The sequence below is a fragment of the Sander vitreus genome, chromosome 24 (genome assembly GCF_031162955.1).
Source record: "Sander vitreus isolate 19-12246 chromosome 24, sanVit1, whole genome shotgun sequence".
Taxonomy (NCBI): domain Eukaryota; kingdom Metazoa; phylum Chordata; class Actinopteri; order Perciformes; family Percidae; genus Sander; species Sander vitreus.
In genome coordinates, this window is record NC_135878.1 from 13735732 (window position 1) to 13755812 (window position 20081).

General features: G+C 42.4%; 2 protein-coding genes across 2 annotated transcripts in view; one reads left to right on the forward strand and one right to left on the reverse strand.

Moving 5' to 3' along the window:
• LOC144512533 (ornithine decarboxylase-like) overlaps positions 1–1695 on the reverse strand; it is a 13086-nt gene extending 11391 nt beyond the window's left edge. The window contains exons 1-4 of the mRNA XM_078243265.1: positions 1686–1695; positions 1375–1502; positions 1073–1246; positions 788–960 (exon numbers count right to left, since the gene is read on the reverse strand). Coding sequence (XP_078099391.1) covers positions 788–960; positions 1073–1246; positions 1375–1502; positions 1686–1695 — 485 coding nt within the window. The remainder of the gene's footprint in view (positions 1–787; positions 961–1072; positions 1247–1374; positions 1503–1685) is intronic.
• An 11552-nt stretch (positions 1696–13247) lies between these two features.
• On the forward strand, positions 13248–18921 carry LOC144512833 (ornithine decarboxylase-like). The gene is made up of 9 exons (XM_078243783.1): positions 13248–13257; positions 13469–13596; positions 13725–13898; positions 14011–14183; positions 15183–15399; positions 15726–15809; positions 17892–18054; positions 18299–18420; positions 18667–18921. The coding sequence occupies exons 1-9, from the start codon at positions 13248–13250 to the stop codon at positions 18919–18921; spliced, it is 1326 nt and encodes a 441-aa protein (XP_078099909.1).
• The last annotated feature ends 1160 nt before the right edge of the window (positions 18922–20081 follow it).

Below are 20081 nucleotides of genomic sequence, written 5' to 3' on the forward strand. Positions count from 1 at the left end.
TATTTACCTTCACAAAAGTGCTCATTTTGCCACTGACAGACTCAGATTAATATTCTAAGTGTCTGACAACATTATGGAAAGGATTTCTAAAGAGGACAACCTTTCTGTTTAAGAGTAAGTTCCTTTTTTAAACAAAAAAATCCACGAAATTGCGTTCGCTTAAGCCACCAGACTCCATGTAAATAAACACAAAGTTCGTAAAATCGTAAAATACACTTCATTCAAATCGACAGCAACAAAATAAAACCGTTTTGGGTCGTCTTTCCAATTTTCCAACCATCCCAACACTAGTTTTGGTTGAAATAAACACATAGTTTACAGATTTACATGTGAAAATATGTTGGCCCTATACACGCTAAAAGTATTGCTTTTTTTAAATGGAGTCTGGTGAGTTTAGTGCTAGCGACCTCAGAGCTGTTTCTGTTTAAACAGAAAGGTCTCAAAGAGTTTTTAAAGGTCTAGCTCTGAAGGGATCCTTTCCATAATGTTGTCAGACACTTAGAATATTAATCTGAGTCTGTCAGTGGCAAAAAGAGCACTTTTGTGAAGGTAAATACAAGCTGGACAATTGCAATATTAACTTAAATTGTAGCTTGTTTTGCCGCTGCCGACTGCAGCGATCTCGCTTAATACTGGACCAATGTCAAAGATTGTTGCTCCCATCAGTCACTTAGACACAAAAACCTAAGAAAATAGGGTTTAAAAACAAAAAAAAACGATAGTTACCCTTTTAACAAGAATTTACACTCAATGTAGAAAGCAAAAGTATCAGTCGTCGTTCACCTACTTGGCTTTGGGGTGACAGAGAGATATTTTCAGGAGTTCATCCTCATTATCAAAAGTCATCATATCTACTCCATGAGCACAGGCGTATTTGGTGTGCGACATTGGTTTGGTCGTATGTGCGTAAATGATTTTATCGGGTGTCACCCCGAGGGAGAGGGTCATCTGGATCTCGCCCTGTGTTTGACCAAAACGTGTCAAATGATCAAAGGTGAGAGGGACACAACCTTTCTCCATAACAAAGAAACCAAGACGGCAAGTTATTCTTTTTTTTAATTCTTCATCTTACCTTGCTAGCACAGTCGAAACCTGTGTCCAGAGCACTCATCATCCTCAAAACTGCCGCTGTGTTGTTGCACTTCACCGCATAGAAAGGCTTGACTCGAGGTAAGTTAGCAAGCCATCTGAGGTGCCTCTCGTATATGCTATCTAGATTTGCCACATAGAATGGCTCTTCATTGTCCTAAATGAATAAAGCAAAGCACATTTTGTATTGAAAAGAATCTTGACTATCCAGCAATACTTTTACACAATTACACAGAGATTCATAGTTCGGGAAAACTTTAGGGACACGATGTCCCTGATACTTACCACTTGACCGAGCTCTTTTATTTTATTGTCTATGACATCTTTGACGGTCCTTCCGTTGTCCAAAATGTCAATGTCACAATTCTCAGGGGACAAAACATGCACGCCCAATTCATTTTTATTCATTGTTCCTGCAAGGGATGACAAGCAGTAAAAGACAAAAGCATAGAATTATTGTTAATGTAAGGCTGGATCACGATCCCAATCAGCAATGTCCTTCTTAGTTCGTAGCCATTTGTCTAGATTATGCCATGCTAATAGTAGTCAAAAACCCAAACTGTAGGCCCATATGCCTCACACATTATTCATCTTACCACGGTCCATGCCCCTCGATATGTCGCAACCCTGAAAATATCAAAATAGTATATGTGTTATCGCAGCCTTTCTATAACACACATAAACTGGATGTAAGTTTGACAGTAAGTACTAACACACGTCCAGCTAACACTCATGAGAACATGCTGATTTTGTTCGGTCAGTCTTGGCTTAACCCCGCCCACCATTTCAAAACCAACAAAGAACATATTTACCTTGAAAAAAAACAATTATTTGTCTCATTAAATAGACACAAAGGTCAGGTTTTAAGCAAGCTGCCAGAGGCATTGTAGTTGTTACATCATGTACGTGGTTATGTGGAAATCAATGAACTAAGCGTGCCCTGTCCCAGTCGGGCAGGGGCGGCGGGAGCGGGGGACGGGGACGCACTACATTTTGGAATTCTTTATACTGTGAACACTTGCACACTCTCCGAAACTGGGAGCTGGTTCCAAAGGAGAGGAGCCTTGTAGCCGAAGGCTCTGGCTCCCATTCTACTTTAACAGTGGTGTAGTCTAATGTATTGTAGCTGGTATACTGTCCTGTATAGATATACAGTATTGGCCAGAATCTGCCTTTTGGTGGTGGGGGCATATCATAGTGGGGGGTCTGGGTGTCCTTCCCAGGCCAGTTTTGAGTATCAACGACTTCATTTCCTGTATTCGGATACACTTTTACGCACCTATTTACGGTGGAAATACCTTTATTCAGCCTATGTGAAGAAAGTAAATTGCAGATGACAATTCAAAATATATCAAAAATATAATGGAAAGTATGTTGTTACGTCTCATTGGGCATTTTTAAGTGGGTATATGGAAATCCTGGCGCTTTCTTAGTGGGTATACTGCGTATACCTGCGTATTACGTAGACTACACCGCTGTACTTCAGGAAATGAATGCAGTGAACGGGAGAAATATGATCTCTTTTCCTAGTTCTTGTCAGTGCATGTGCTCCAGCATTCTGGATCAACTGGAGAGTCTTAATTGAAGCAACCTGATAATAAGGAATTACAATCGGTCCTTAAAGTTTGTTTTGTGAGGGCCGTTGAAGGACACATCCTGATGAAAGATAACTCCGAGATTCCTTACAGTGGTGCTGGAGGCCAGGGCGATGCAAGGCAAGGCTCACAGTGTTAACACATGAATCATCAAGTAAACAGAAGGTACAAATACAAATAATCAGGTCATCAAAAGATCATCAATTCAGGCCATCACTGTATGTTGCGAAGACTATCGGCCATTTAAATGATTACGTTTTTATCAAGTTTCACACTGAACGTAGAAGCAATTATTTAATAAATAGTGTATTTTGTGTGTTGTATTTGTTTGGCAGTCGAGTTGAAACATCAACAATTTCGCCTTCTACGTCTTCAACTTCACTTGGAGTTTAATCCGGTGGACGAGAGGGTCGCCTCCCTACGCCTGTGGGTTGTGGGGGAGAAAACTCTGACTGTTGTTTGTGCATATGCACCAAACAAGAGTTCGGAGTATTCAGCCTTCCTGGAGACCTTGAGTGGAGTCCTGCATGGGGCTCCAGTGGGGGACTCCATAGTTCTGCTGGGGGACTTCAACGCGCACGTGGGCAATGATGGAGACACATGGAGAGGCATGATTGGGAGGAACGGCCTCCCTGATCTAAACCAGAGTGGTTGTTTGTTGTTGGACTTCTGTGCTAGTCATGGATTGTCTATAACGAACACCATGTTCGAACATAGGGATGCTCATAAGTGTACTTGGTACCAGAGCACCCTAGGCCAAAGGTCAATGATCAATTTTATAATCGTTTCATCTGATCTGAGGCCATATGTTTTGGACACTCGGGTGAAGAGAGGGGCGGAGCTGTCAACCGATCACCATCTGGTGGTGAGTTGGGTCAGGGGGTGGGGGAAGACTCTGGACAGACCTGGTAAGCCCAAACGGGTAGTGCGGGTAAATTGGGAACGTCTGGAGGAGGCCCCTGTCCGACAGACTTTCAACTCACACCTCCGGCGGAGCTTTTCGTGCATCCCTGTGGAGGCTGGGGGCATTGAACCCGAGTGGACAATGTTCAAAGTTTCCATTGCTGAAGCTGCGGTGAGGAGCTGTGGTCTTAGGATCTTAGGTGCCTCAAGGGGCGGTAACCCACGAACACCGTGGTGGATACCGGTGGTCAGGGAAGCCGTCCGACTGAAGAAGGAGTCTTTCCGGGATATGTTATCCCAGAGGACTATGTGTTATCGCAGCCTTTCTATAAAACAGTCTTGGCTTAACCCCGCCCACCATTTCAAAACCAACAAAGAACATATTTACCTTGAAAAAAAACAATTATTTGTCTCATTAAATAGACACACAGGTCAGGTTTTAAGCAAGCTGCCAGAGGCATTGTAGTTGTTACATCATGTACGTGGTTATGTGGAAATCGATGAACTAAGCGTGCCCTGTCCCAGTCGGGCAGGGGCGGCGGGAGCGGGGGACGGGGACGCACTACATTTTGGAATTCTTTACACTGTGAACACTTGCACACTCTCCGTACGACCTCGACGGAGGCGAGGCGAGTCGAGCAGGTACAATGTAATGGAAAAAACGCCTTAAGACCTGGTCCACGGCAAACCTGAGCCAGCTCTAACCCTTATCGCAGAGGAGAGTTTTAAGCTTACTTTTAAATGTGGGGACGGTGTCTGCCTCCCAAACCGAAACTGGGAGCTGGTTCCAAAGGAGAGCAGCCTTGTAGCCAAAGGCTCTTGCTCCCATTTTACTTTAGGAAGCCAATGCGGAGAACGGGAGAAATATGATCTATGAGAAATTCTGTTTAGTTTTAATTCATTTTTAAAGCGGGTTTGCTAGTTTAGTTTTTCATTTTTTGAAAATGCTTAGTTTTAGTTTAGTTTTTGTTAGTTTTAGTGTTAGTTTAGTAGTTTTTTGTAATATGGGTTATTTGTCAGGGGGCAAGATTCAAAAAGGTCAGAAAAAAGTATTGTGTAATAATAACAAACTTCATACAATTTTAGAAATATGAATTCACTATGTATTCAACAATAGCACCAGTACATACAATGTACATATGATGATCACAAATATGTAAACAGAGGCAGCGTCAGACTGCCGCCGCGGTATAGGCTACCGACTCAAAGATCCAGCAGATCAGATTACCAAAGCCCATGACGTGTTGTCGCCATAGCGACTGCAAGCAACGGTGATTGACAGACTGCGTTGAAAGCGCAATTTTTCAAGCTGAAGCCAAGAAGCGCTCTACCATGAGGCTACGCTCAAGTTAAAGTGGTGTGAGAAGTGGTTCAGCTTGGAAATTGTAACTCATATTAAACTCGGCTCTATTAACCTTGCATTACAGTCCTTAGCCTACATGTTTTGGGGGGTACATGCTACATATCATCTCATTTTGAGAAAGCAATGTTATCGATATGAGAAACAAAACATGATCACAAGCCAAGTTGTTTGTACATTATGACTGTATACAGAAAGAGAGAAATTGGACTGAATGACTTGTGTTCTAGAGCCTACTCCATATGTGACACAGCAGTAGCCTATCAGTTGTGGATTGGCTTGGAGAGTCAGGGTACGCTCAACATCGGCTGCAGTGGCAGACATCTGTAGAACATGGACAATGGCATCAAAATTAAAAATGAAATTGTGTGTAAACGTGGTTCAACAGAAAGATGGTACATGTTGTCCACTCAGCCTACACGACCGGACACTGAAGAGGACTTGGCTAAAATACTGTTAAGTATACAATATAACAATACATTAGAATTTAGAAATTTACAAAAAATATACAATAACAATTGAATTGAAAAGAGGGAAGGAATAGTGCAATATCAGTATGGTCTGAGATTTAAGATTTAAATATGTTCGTATCAACTGCCGATAGAAACAATGAAAAGAAATATCTGGAAGGACGCAGACAGTTCCCTGATTGTTACCTGCTCTGTCTTGCATATATTTGACACCACAAACATAAAAACCACATCATTGCTTTCGCCAGACTTTTATCTCTCTCCCAACGGTGCCTAGCGTGACGTGCGAGAAACCTATTGTTTTTATAGGGATTATTAGGGTCCGAGCATGAAAGTGCTAGGCCCCAAACGGATTTTTTTATTAATTAGCCAAATCGCAATCCATGCGAAACCTACTTTATCTAACTCCTCCTAGAGCGTTAATCCTATCTGCACGAAATGTTGAACGTAGACTCGATTGACCCTCATGACAAAAATGTATCAAAAGAATTTTGATAGTTAAAAAAATGTCCACGTTATAAAGGACCAACTTCGTGAAGGTGGCAGTCAAAACAGGAAGAGTTGCGTATCTTGGCAACAGTTATTCTGAATCAGAGGAAACTCTGCACTGCTGTTCCCCGTGCTCCGCTGAGGCCGTGTGCAACATTTGAAGTAAATCGCCTGGGCACCCCACCAGTACCCCCGAGGTGCTGTGAGGGGCGGGGGCCCGTTCAACGCTGCTTGCAGCTTTAATTATTAGGGCCCGAGCGCCGACAGCAGCGAAGGCCCTATTGAAATGGAAGGAATTATTATTATTACGGCAAATTAATCGCCTTTTTGAGGGGACTTAACATACTCAAAAACTCACTAAAATTGGCACTCGCATCAAGCCTGGTAAAAATGTATGTATTTTAAGGGATTTGGGAGTAGGCGTACAAAAATATATAAATATAAATAGGGGTCGGGGGCAAACCTTTACCAATTAAAAAGAAACTCTCTGCTGAGTTCATTGATACCTCACATAAGACGTGGCTTAAGCATAGGGGGGCGGGACAAAACATCACCAATGAATAAGGAATTATCTGCTGAGTTCAATGATACCTCACACAAAGGTCTACCTTAAACGGTTGAAATGTTATGAAAGGGGCGTGGCTTAAGCATAGGCGGCGGGCGAAACCATCACCAATCAAAAACAAACTCTGCTGAGTTCAACGATACCTCACACAAGACTCTACGTCATACAGTTCATTAGCTGTGTAAAGGGGCGTGGCTAAATTATAGGGGGCGGGTCAAACCATCACCAATTAAAAAGGAACTCTCTTCTAAATTCAATGATGCCTCACACAAGACTCTACCTTAGATTGGTCAGCATTTATGAAAGGGGGCGTGGCTTAAACATAGGGGGTGGGCCAAACCATCACCATCGAAGAAGGAAGTCTCTGCTGAGTTCAATGATACCTCACACAAGGGTCAACCTTAAATGGTTAAAATGTTATGAAAGGGGGCGTGGCTTAAGCATAGGGGGCGGAGCAAACCATCACCAATGAAGAAGGAACTCTCTGCTGAGTTCAATGACACCTCACACAAGACTACCTTAAACGGTTCAAATGTTATGAAAGGGGGCGTGGCATGAGTAAGTGAGGGTGGTTATATTATAGGAGCCGGCTCAGTATCACATGTAGACCACACATTCTAAGTTTCATTTAAATTGGTTTGTCATATAAGGCAGATTTCCTGTTGCCAGCGGGGGGCGCTATGACCAAAAGTCAATATTGGCCTGTATATGTCCTCAGGCCTGTACTGTTGTTGATTGTGTGAAATTTCAAGCAGATATGACAATGTACACTGTAGTTACAGCCACTTTCTTTCTTCTCTTTCGCTAAACACTCAAAATGGCCGCCATACCACGCCCACACCGTTTGACGAAAAGTTTTTCTTTTAATAACTTTTCATCTTTAAGGTGTTGGGATGGTACAGACCAAGTTTAAAGTCCGCTGGATGAAATCTCTAGGAGGAGTTCGTTAAAGTATAGCACCTTGACTTTTAGGCCTACTTCCTGTTGCCACTAGGGGGCACTATGACTTTGAGTCAATTTTGTTGGGTAAACGTTCTCAGAGTTAGTCTCATGAATCATGAAAAGTTTCGAGCCAGTGGGACGATGTACAGTGAAGTTACACCCACTTCCTGTTTCGGTGGCGAAAAGCACAAAATGGCCGCCCCGCCACGGCCACGCCCTATGACAAAAAGTTTTTCTTTTAATAACTTTTCATCTTTAACATCTTAAGATGACACAGACCAAATTTGAAGTTGATTGGATGAAATCTCTAGGAGGAGTTCGTTAAAGTATGACATGTGGAAATGGCCAAAATCACACTGATTTCGAACTTTCAATTCAAAATGGCGGACTTCCTGTTGGATTTAGGGTATGGCTATAATGAGCTTTTTTTGTACATCTTGACATGATACATATGTGTACCAAGTTTCGTGAGTCCACAATGAACGCACTGCAGGGGCTCAATTTTTTTTTATTTTGTAGGGCGCGCTAGCGAGCCATTTTTGTGCGCCTATTCCCGAAACCCTTAAAATATGTTAATTTTCACCAGACTTGATGCGACCGCCAATTTTGGTGAGTTTTTGAATATGTTAAGCCCCTCAAAAAGTCAATTCACTTGCAGAAAATAATAATAATAATAATAATAATAATAATAATTCCTTCAGTTTCAATAGGGCCTTCGCCGCTGTCGGCGCTCGGGCCCTAATTATACAAAAACTATCTTTGACCATAAAGCCAATCTCTGGTTTATCAGTGAAGTGTCTGAACTACACTGCAGACTGGATTCTCTACTCACAGCAGACGCGTAACTATCGGTAAGCAGGGTAAGCGGTGCTTTACGGGCCCGGACCAATCAGGGGCCCGCGTGACTGGAAGATATTGATTGACAGCCGGGGCCCCCTATCGCATTTGGCCACTGACCAAGCGGGAGTGAGAACGGGTCAAATTCATTTCCTTGTTTCAGAGACCGTTCTCTTCACGTGTGTGACTCGAACATCTCACGTTTACCAACAAAACGTACAACGAAAGACCGTGCAGAACATTTCAGACCGTCCTGCCAACCTGTAAACATTTTAACATCAATGTACGCTGTAACGTTTTTTTCACTCTAAAGTCACTGAAAGCTGCTGCTGTTTACATCCTGTCTGATCTCTGCAGCGGGCGGGGCTGCTGAGTTCCCCCTGCGACTGACACACACACACATCACACACACACACACACACACACACACACACAAAATCACACACGGTGGATGCAGGAAAAACCGGAGATGAGACGTACATGATGACCTAAATTGAGGACTGTAAGAGAGGACTCTTATATGCTGTGTCTCTATGATCCCATCCTGTCCTATTGATGGTAGCCTACTCGTGGACATTGCGCCATCATCACGTGCTGTAGTAGGGGGGCCCGCCTTGATAATCCTGCTTAGGGGCCCGGTGTTGGCTCATTACGCCACTGACTCACAGAGTCTGATTCATTATGAGCGAGTCTAGCGTGGGTTGAATGCACATCAGCTGCACATCGGCAGGTTATCGGCATTACACAGTGTTAGTGTATACTATGTAATGTCTGTATCGACTTGTACCGGTCGCGCAGCCATGATGGTCCGTGCATTGATGTAGACACATGCAGCTTTTCTTGCGTGTCCGTGCAACCGACACAAGTCCACAGCAGTCCACTGTGTGTATGTAGGAGCCCATCTCCACCGCATTCATCTGTGAGGTTGTCAGCTTTGTGTCTTCCTGGCTCAGAGCGCCGTCCAGCAAAAAGCCACGAAGCTTAAAACGCTCTTAAAAGTTAGCTTTGGCTGCTTCTCACTTGCCATGATTGCTCTGCTACCAGCCTCTGTCGCGTCCCGTGTGGAGCTTGTGAGAAGGCAGTGTCGCTGTCAAATCTGTCCCTGGGAAAAAGTAACGTTGCGTCGAACTGAAAAAGGAACTACATTTTGTTACCACATTTTCAGTAGTAGCGCGTTACACTGACGTAGACTAATGAAGAAGAACTAAAAAATGTCATTGGAACGATATCCTTTAACCCAACAGGAAGTCCACCATTTTGAATTGAAAGCTCAAAATTAGTGCGTTTTTGGCAATTTCCACGTCGTACTTTAACGAACCCCTCCTAGAGATTTGATCCGATCGACTTAAAATTTGGTCTGTGCCATCTTAAGACGTTGAAGATGAAAAGTTGTTAAAAGAAAAATCTTTCGTCATAGGGCACGGTCGTGGTGGGACGGCCATTTTGTGCGTTTCGCCAACGAAACAGAAAGTGGGTGTAACTCAAGTGTACACTGCCCAATCGGCTCAAAAATGTTCAGGATTCATAAGAGTCCAACCCTGAGGACAACTATAGAGCTCCGGGCGTCACGTGACTTGACTGTTTACGCCGCCATTTTGGCAGGAAAGTAGCAAAAATGAACACCGCCAGCACGGATTTCAACCCATCCGAGTTCACTGCGCACTTTAATTCAAAAGACATAGGCAGCTATACAGCAAAACTTGATCGATTAAACATTAGTGATCCATATAATGCTGGAGATGATATTGAGGCCCCGACTATAGATGCATTTTCATTTCCAGATAGTAGTCTACCTATTTGAGCGGTATGGTTTTTCTTCCCAGTCTATCAGTTATGTAGCCTACATAACCTTATCCATCCTCATATCACGAACGTTACCCATCGTGGACATGCTCTTACATCCCAGCACATTCTTTGTGTGACATTACGTTTTTTTTGCAAACGGCAGTTTTCTTTACAACATTGGTGACGTGGAGAATGGGAGCAGTAGGCCTAGGACTTTTTCGCCCGCAGGATTGCATCTAAATGAAAACAATTCTAGGTTCAATACATTCATTTCACCAGTAATATTGTATTATGATTAAATATGAATTTAATACACTATACTGGAACTTGCGCATTTTCTCTTGCAGCAATTTTCTCCCACACAAATACTCTCTCTTTTACAGCAGCCGCTGTGTTGCTGTTTTAACGAAATATATGTTCAAACTCGCTGTATGTGCGCATGACTATTTCCGCCGACCAGTTTGTTTGTGGTTGTTACCATGGTGAATCGTAGTATCATTGCTACATTCATGCTTGCCTTTTTATAGTGGTGGTGCACGCGCTTAACTCTGAGTGAACCTACTCTGAGTTCATTGAACCAACTCAAATCAGCTGTTCTGGAACCAAAAACTCAGAGTTTCCCATCTCAGGGTAAATCAACTCAGAATGGGGGTGTGGCCTTGACCAATTGCCACGCTTCGCTTGTTTTCAAGCCATGATGTCTCTCTTTCTCATGGGAAAGGCCAAATTCTCTGGGCGGGCAAAGCAGAGAAAGGGAAGGTATGTCATGAAGGGAAGATTCCAGATCGGCCCATCTGAGCTTTCATTTTCTCAAAGGCAGAGCAGGATACCCAGAGTTTACACCTATCGCCATTTCTAGCCACTGGGGGACCATAGGCAGGCTGGGGGAACACACATTAATGTTAAAAAAAAAGCTCAGTCAGTAGGGAGTTTGCGTTGGGAACCGGAGGGTTTGCTGGTTCAAGTCCCCATATGGACCAAAGTATGGTGGTGGACTGGTAGCTGGAGAGGTGCCAGTTCACCTCCTGGGCACTGCCAAGGTGCTCTTGAGCAAGGCACCAAACCCCCAACTGCTCGGGGCGCCTTTACTTTAGGCCTTTACCTAAACTTTAGGCTTTAAAATGTCTTGAACATGATTGAAGTTAATCTCTTTGTTGGGATCCATGGAACTCCAACGGTAACTTGTTCATTATTGTAACCTACAAGTTGTTGGGAAATTAAACAGCCGATCCATGCGACCCCCAGCCCTCTCCAAAATGGCAGCTGTTCTGTAGTCATAAGGAACAGTCACCCAACTCAGTCTCCCAGCAAACTCTACAGTCTTCACACACACACACACACACACGCAAGTTTGAAGTGCTGCCATATCACCATCCCTATAAAGGCAACAACTGCTGTTGTTCTTGGCTCTTCCTTCACTCCGGAATGAGCAACGGCTCTACTGCATCTCTCAGCAGGTGGGTCCAGATCAGCTCTCAGCATGGCCTACTGAAAGAAGGGCGACTCAGCAACTCTTCTCTAGCGGATATTGCGACTGCCCGCTTAAGTGGGATTTCTGGTTCTGCAGGGGCTCTCCACAGAGCTTCCGTAGTAGCCCACGTAAGTGACCTGAGGTTTATACTTGTTCGCCGGTGTCTGCATCGTTGTAGGGTATCTCTTTAAGAGCTTTAAAAGCAGGCATATGTGTATGCTAGGGAGTGTCGTAGAGCAAGTGAGGAAATGACGGTGATTAGCGTTGGAGCGAGTACCGACTTTAGAGGCATAGTCGGAGAAACAAAGTGCCTCCCTTGTGCTTTCTTACCACAGTCGGAAATCTGTAGCAGGAAAAGTTGAAGGCGTAGAAGGCGAAATTGTTGATGTTTGAACTCGACTGCCAAACAAATACAACACACAAAATACACAATTTATTAAATAATTGCTTCTACGTTCAGTGTGAAACTTGATAAAAACGTAATCATTTAAATGGCCGATAGTCTTCGCAACATACAGTGATGGCCTGAATTGATGGTCTTTTGATGACCTGATTATTTGTATTTGTACCTTCTGTTTACTTGATGATTCATGTGTTAACACTGTGAGCCTTGCCTTGCATCGCCCTGGCCTCCAGCACCACTGTAAGGAATCTCGGAGTTATCTTTCATCAGGATGTGTCCTTCAACGGCCCTCACAAAACAAACTTTAAGGACCGATTGTAATTCCTTATTATCAGGTTGCTTCAATTAAGACTCTCCAGTTGATCCAGAATGCTGCGGCACATGCACTGACAAGAACTAGGAAAAGAGATCATATTTCTCCCGTTCACTGCATTCATTTCCTGAAGTACAGCGGTGTAGTCTACGTAATACGCAGGTATACGCAGTATACCCACTAAGAAAGCACCAGGATTTCCATATACCCACTTAAAAATGCCCAATGAGACGTAACAACATACTTTCCATTATATTTTTGATATATTTTGAATTGTTATCTGCAATTTACTTTCTTCACATAGGCTGAATAAAGGTATTTCCACCGTAAATAGGTGCGTAAAAGTGTATCCGAATACAGGAAATGAAGTCGTTGATACTCAAAACTGGCCTGGGGAGGACACCCAGACCCCCCACTATGATATGCCCCCCCACCACTACCACTACCACCACCACCAAAAGGCAGATTCTGGCCAATACTGTATATCTATACAGGACAGTATACCAGCTACAATACATTAGACTACACCACTGTTAAAGTAGAATGGGAGCCAGAGCCTTCGGCTACAAGGCTCCTCTCCTTTGGAACCAGCTCCCAGTTTCGGAGAGTGTGCAAGTGTTCACAGTATAAAGAATTCCAAAATGTAGTGCGTCCCCGTCCCCCGCTCCGGCCGCCCCTGCCCAACTGGGACAGGGCACGCTTAGTTCATTGATTTCCCCATAACCACGTACATGATGTAACAACTACAATGCCTCTGGCAGCTTGCTTAAAACCTGACCTTTGTGTCTATTTAATGAGACAAATAATTGTTTTTTTTCAAGGTAAATATGTTCTTTGTTGGTTTTGAAATGGTGGGCGGGGTTAAGCCAAGACTGACCGAACAAAATCAGCATGTTCTCATGAGTGTTAGCTGGACGTGTGTTAGTACTTACTGTCAAACTTACATCCAGTTTATGTGTGTTATAGAAAGGCTGCGATAACATATACTATTTTGATATTTTCAGGGTTGCGACATATCGAGGGGCATGGACCGTGGTAAGATGAACAAACTCCGGGTGATGTTTAGTGTGATGTAATGTGTGAGGCATATGGGCCTACAGTTTGGGTTTTTGACTACTATTAGCATGGCATAATCTAGACAAATGGCTACGAACTAAGAAGGACATTGCTGATTGGGATCATGATCCAGCCTTACATTAACAATAATTCTATGCTTTTGTCTTTTACTGCTTGTCATCCCTTGCAGGAACAATGAATAAAAATGAATTGGGCGTGCATGTTTTGTCCCCTGAGAATTGTGACATTGACATTTTGGACAACGGAAGGACCGTCAAAGATGTCATAGACAATAAAATAAAAGAGCTCGGTCAAGTGGTAAGTATCAGGGACATCGTGTCCCTAAAGTTTTCCCGAACTATGAATCTCTGTGTAATTGTGTAAAAGTATTGCTGGATAGTCACGATTCTTTTCAATACAAAATGTGCTTTGCTTTATTCATTTAGGACAATGAAGAGCCATTCTATGTGGCAAATCTAGATAGCATATACGAGAGGCACCTCAGATGGCTTGCTAACTTACCTCGAGTCAAGCCTTTCTATGCGGTGAAGTGCAACAACACAGCGGCAGTTTTGAGGATGATGAGTGCTCTGGACACAGGTTTCGACTGTGCTAGCAAGGTAAGATGAAGAATTAAAAAAAAGAATAACTTGCCGTCTTGGTTTCTTTGTTATGGAGAAAGGTTGTGTCCCTCTCACCTTTGATCATTTGACACGTTTTGGTCAAACACAGGGCGAGATCCAGATGACCCTCTCCCTCGGGGTGACACCCGATAAAATCATTTACGCACATACGACCAAACCAATGTCGCACACCAAATACGCCTGTGCTCATGGAGTAGATATGATGACTTTTGATAATGAGGATGAACTCCTGAAAATATCTCTCTGTCACCCCAAAGCCAAGTAGGTGAACGACGACTGATACTTTTGCTTTCTACATTGAGTGTAAATTCTTGTTAAAAGGGTAACTATCATTTTTTTGTTTTTAACCCTATTTTCTTAGGTTGTTGTGTCTAAGTGACTGATGGGAGCAACAATCTTTGACATTGGTCCAGTATTAAGCGAGATCGCTGCAGTCTGCAAGCTACAATTTAAATTAATGGGGCAATTGTCCAGCTTGTATTTACCTTCACAAAAGTGTTCATTTTGCCACTGACAGGCTCAGATTAATATTCTAAGTGTCTGACAACATTATGGAAAGGATCCCTTCAGAGCTAGACCTTTAAAAACTCTTCGAGACCTTTCTGTTTAACCAGAAACAGCTCTGAGGTCGCTAGCACAAAACTCACCAGACTCCATTTAAAAAAGCAATACTTTTAGCGGGTATAGGGCCAACATATTTTCACATGTAAATCTGTAAACTATTTATTTATTTATTTCAACCAGAACTGGAGTTGTGATGGTTGGAAAAGTGGAAAGACGACCCATAATGTTTTTTATTGTTTTATTTTGTTGCTGTTGACTTTGAATGAAGTGTAATTTATGATGCTAAAATTACAGTTTATTTACATGGAGTCTGGTGGGTTTAGCGAATGCAATTTTGCGGATGTTTTCATGTTTAAAAAAAGGATCTTACTCTTTAACAGAAAGGTCGCCCTCCTTAGAAATCCTTTCCATAATGTTGTCAGACACTTAGAATATTAATCTGAGTCTGTCAGTGGCAAAATGAGCACTTTTGTGAAGGTAAATACAAGCTGCACAATTGCCCTATTAACTTACATTGTAGCTTGTTTCGCCGCTGCCGACTGCAGCGATCTCGCTTAATACTGGACCAACGTCAAAGATTGTTGTTACCATCAGTCACTTAGACACAAAAACATAGGAAAATAGGGTTCAGATTGGGGAAAAAAAACGGTAGTTACCCTTTAAGAGTATTGATTAAGTTATTGAATCACTTTCTAGACTGGTGCTCCGTATCGCAGTGGATGACTCCAAATCCCTGATAAAACTCAGTTCAAAGTTCGGAGCCAGACTGGTGTCAGTTGGCAAGCTGCTGGAACGCGCTGGAGAGCTGGGCTCAGAGATCATCGGGATCAGCTTTCACGTAGGCAGCGGGTGCACCGGAGGCTCTGCGTTCACACAGGCCGTTGCAGATGCCCGACACGTCTTTGACATAGCGGTAAGTCAGCGTCACAGCAGTTAGAACACAAGAACTGAAATGAAATTCTTTGTCAAATTTTTGGTTGATGATTCGCAGTGGTGTCGCAAAACCGCTTTTCAAGTTTCAGATGTTGCACACAGTGGCTATAAATTATATAATGAGTACTGTAACTGTGTCAATGTTGCTGATAATACTTTTACTTTAGTACGTTTTTTAATGCAGGACTTTTACTTTTAGTAAAGTATTTTCACAATGTTTTACTTAAATAAAAAAGGGGCGTGAGTACTTCTTCCACCACTGGCGTGTGCTAACAGTAAACCATTTTTGATTGATCTTTTTTTCAGAATTTGCTTGGATTCCAGATGAGACTCTTGGATATTGGTGGAGGATTCTCTGCGATTGGGGACTTTCAAGGGAAATTTGAAGAGGTAAAATTTGAAAAATGCTATGCAAGCTAAAAATCTAAATGTCTAACATTATTCAATCAAGAGATTGAGTAATGTCAACAAGAGATGAAAAGTGATAAGATAGATAGATAGATAGATAGATAGATAGATAGATAGATAGATAGATAGATAGCAGCCTAGGAAATATTAATTTTAAAATGTACTAGTTACAAACTTGTCAATGATAAATACGTTCTCATTTTGAGTATTTGATTGATTACTTAGATGTATTTCATACATGTTACAACCGTCCCTGAACACTGGGACGGTTGTAACAGTAGAGTAACTGTATTCAAATCTGTTTTGCATCCTGCACATATTTCATAAAACCATTCAAATGCATTTTTCCAGTAGGTGACAAAGTATTGTATATAATATAGCAAATTGGCTATTGCAGTGTAAATGGTTCTTGATTTATTGGGAAAATTGCAAAAAGTGTTACAACCGTCCCTGGTGTCCCCTACAGGATGAGAGAGCAGAACTAATGCTGCATTCCAGGCAACCCGTAACTCGTGTTTTCACAACCTTCTACCCTTGAAAGCACCCTGGAACGGCAGTCAAACCCGTAACTTGCTACTAGTGAACTCGTACCAGATCGTTGTACTCCCAGTTACAGTTTTTGACGTCACACACACATAAACAACAATGGCGACCCCTGTTGATGCTATACAGACGCCGGTGATTAACGGTGAGAAATAGAAATGAATAGACATAAATAGGCAACGTAAAGTAATTCCGCACATTGTAATCAAAACAATACACATACGATTGTGTACTACTACAGGTTATGTTTATTAAATGAAACCCAAAATATGTCGCTTACTAGAAACCGCTAGTATCAGCTAGCGCTAGCTAATGTCAACGTTAGGTAGCCGCAGCATTAGGTAACTGCAGCGTTAGCTAGCGTTAGTTAGAAGGGTTTGTGGTGACTTTGCCTAGAACGCTACCAAGTCGTGAGTCGTGACTTGAAATTGTAACTTACAGGCTAAAAATTGTGTCTGGAACACAGCATAATTACTACATCTTACACAACCCCTTTCCTGTTTTCCCTTAAAGTCCCAGTGAAACGGACGTTGGAGCGCCTTTAGCTTCTGCCTCTGTACTTTAGCCTCTGATCGGACCACTAAAAAATGGGCAGGCTTAGAGTTTAGCTCAGTGCTAAGGACTGTCACACTAAATGTTCATGTCCACAGAGCGTCCACAGAACAAACCGTTGCCCTTTAATTTGTTCTCTGCTACAGCCACGTGGTTTCTTGCGCTTTCGTAGCAGTAGGCGGGTTACGGTGGCACGTTGTTGATTCTTAGTTTCCATAACCTCCCCCAAACATAAGACATGCTGATTTGTATAAAACCTGATCTGCAGGCATTAATAAACTAGTCTCGCATTGCCAGACCTTCCTGCACAGCGCTGTGGAGGAGGGTCTGGCTAGTCCACACAGCATTCTGTAACGGTAGAAAAACGTGCTCGGGTTTATTGGCATTTCTTTAAACCAATCACAATCGTCTTGGGTGCCGCTAAGTGCCAAACGGAGCCCCGGTGCCGCTGTAAAATAGCCTCAGGAAGGAACTTGTTTTGGTGGAACATGTGTACGTTCAAAAGTTGTTTTAGTCGTGCAACAGCAAACTCCGATTGGACAGATAGTCTAGCTAGCTGTCTGGATTGACCCTGTACCAACTGCCTGGGCAACCCTTTGCTAAGCTAACTGTTAACATCCCTGCAGTCGTACAGAGACATATCATAAAGTAAGCTATAGGAAATTCATGTTCTTTTAATTTGCACAGAATCTTAAACACAGCATACAGTATATTGTAGGCACGTTTGCGAGTCTGCCCTCTCATTGGCTACTGCTCTGCTAAAAGTGAATCAGAGTCAAATTTGGGAGAGCGAGAAGTGCGGTGGAAATCCGGGGCATTTTCACCACCATCAGCGGACTTCGCTCATACCGCTGTTCTCACAGGGAATGAATTGAATCACTCCTCTCTGCCTTCATTTCAGCTGCCTGTGGAAACCCAGCTTAATGCCTGTGAAATATGCAATTAACCCACTGTGGTTTTCCCCTCTAGTTTTCAGTCGTCATTAATGAAGCACTGGATGAATTCTTCCCGCCTGACTGTGGGATGCAGATTATTGCAGAGCCAGGCCGCTACTACGTGGAATCTGCCTTCACACTGGCAGCAAATGTCTTTGCCAAAAGAGTAATCTTTGATGAGATGGATGAAGATAGCGGTAATGTATAGATATGTCTTTTGAAGCCTCATTAATGGCCATTCAGCCATTCAGCCACTGACTGAGCACTGTTAGTAAGTCACTTTGTGCAGAACCCAAGATACCTGGTTACAGTTGGTGGGCCATAGATAAAATGAGTTTCCTATCATTTCCAACATCTTTGCAAAAATATTGCACAGTTGCCATTTTTATAACGTAAAAACTTTCATAACTTTCATTATTATGCATGCATTTTTTTCTCCAGACGGTGGGGAAAACAGCCCTGAGAGAACGATGATGTACTACCTTAACGATGGAGTGTACGGCTCCATGAGCTGCGTTGTTTTTGACCCTGCTCACTCCAACCTTGAACCGTATCTTCACAGGGTAAATATTAAACCCTATCGCCACATGAGAAAGCCAATATTGGACGATTCTGCAAAACACAAGATTACGTCCAATGCCAATGATTTCAAATTTTTGCTATCCACAGTATCTGTGCATGGTTACTACCCAATGGCTAAAGTTAACTAAAGACCTAAAGGAGAATTGTTTGTTTAAAAAAAAAAAGTGTAACACTATGTCGGATGCTGTGATGTGGATTCATTATTTTGATGTCTGTGCTCTACACAGGTTGTTGACAGAAGCGAGCGGAGATACTGCTCTGTTATTTGGGGTCCAACCTGCGACTGCTGTGACAAAATAACTGACGGCTACTGGATCCCTGAGTTGCATGTTGGGGACTGGCTTCTCATCGACAACATGGGCGCTTACTCTGTCAGTGTATCTACTGACTTCAATAGCTTTGAAAGAGCACACGTTTACACTATTGTGACAGCTGAGACATGGCACGCCTTAAACCTTTCTCAAACCTTCGACATGCGTTAATGATCTGGTAACTCTTCTGTTGAACAATAGCTCAATACATGTCCGAACAAAACGTAGGAATTTGACGTCTGTCTTCGATTGGTCAGTTTCACAGGCCTAATGTACAGTAAATATGTTGTTGAAATCATTTTACTGCACCTGCAATCCACCATAGGATACTTTTCTTCCAAGTTAAAATGACATTTGTGATAAGTCTGTTATATAATAATCCACCGCGAGTTTCTGCCTGAGAGCATTAGATTACAGAGATTGGCAGGATTTGTTTCAAAGTGTTTTAAATTAGGGATATCCTAACCAAGGTTATTTGGCCAGCTCCAGATCTGAGGCCTCTACTTTCCGGTGTCTTCCAATGCCAATACTGAGTCCGGTTCAAAACCTTATACTACAATCCATTGTTTACGCATTAATAATCCTCTCTAAATCATATTAAACTCTTAATTACATAATTTAATGGGTAAACAAATAAAATGTAATGGTGAAAACCTAAGGAAGTCAGCTTCTATGTAATCAAAAACCGCTGCTGTCTGTAAAACAGAGTTCTTTCTTTTAACAAAACGTTGCATTGTTTGCTAGCTAGCTAAAAAAATGTTAGCCTGTAGCTATTCCTTAACAAAACGTTGCATTGTTTGCTAGCTAGCTAAAAAAAAAAAATGTTAGCCTGTAGCTATTCCTTAACAAAACGTTGCATTGTTTGCTAGCTAGCTAAAAAAAACTGTTAGTTAGCCTGTAGCTATTCCTTATGGACTGTTCGTTATTTAATTAAGGGGCCACCAGAGGAGTTTTGTGGCCTCTAACCTAAAAAGACTTGACCCACTAACACAATGGAAACACAATAAGCATGGAAACTAAATGTACACTTCATGTATTACTGCATTACTTCAAATACTAAGTTACTCCTCTAGTAAATTAGTATTCACATGAAATAAAACAATAAAACATTGAGACCATTCCGCAAAGGACAATGGGAAATAACAATTCAACACTTTTTGCTATGGACTTGTCACTAGGCTTCCTCAGTCATTGTTTATTTTTAAAGCAGATTTTAAATTACACTGTAACAATTTAACAATTCGCCCTTATGAAATCCAATCACGGCACGGCTGTTTTGGAACGCAATAGACAGACGCTTAAATTTAACTAAAATGTAACGGTGAACAATC

Bases quoted from the DNA above. Each gene is read 5' to 3' on its own strand.
- LOC144512833 (XM_078243783.1), top strand. The intron at 13,899-14,010 runs GTAAGATGAAGA...GGTCAAACACAG, and splicing joins GTTTCGACTGTGCTAGCAAG to GGCGAGATCCAGATGACCCT. The intron at 18,421-18,666 runs GTAAATATTAAA...TGCTCTACACAG, and splicing joins TTGAACCGTATCTTCACAGG to GTTGTTGACAGAAGCGAGCG.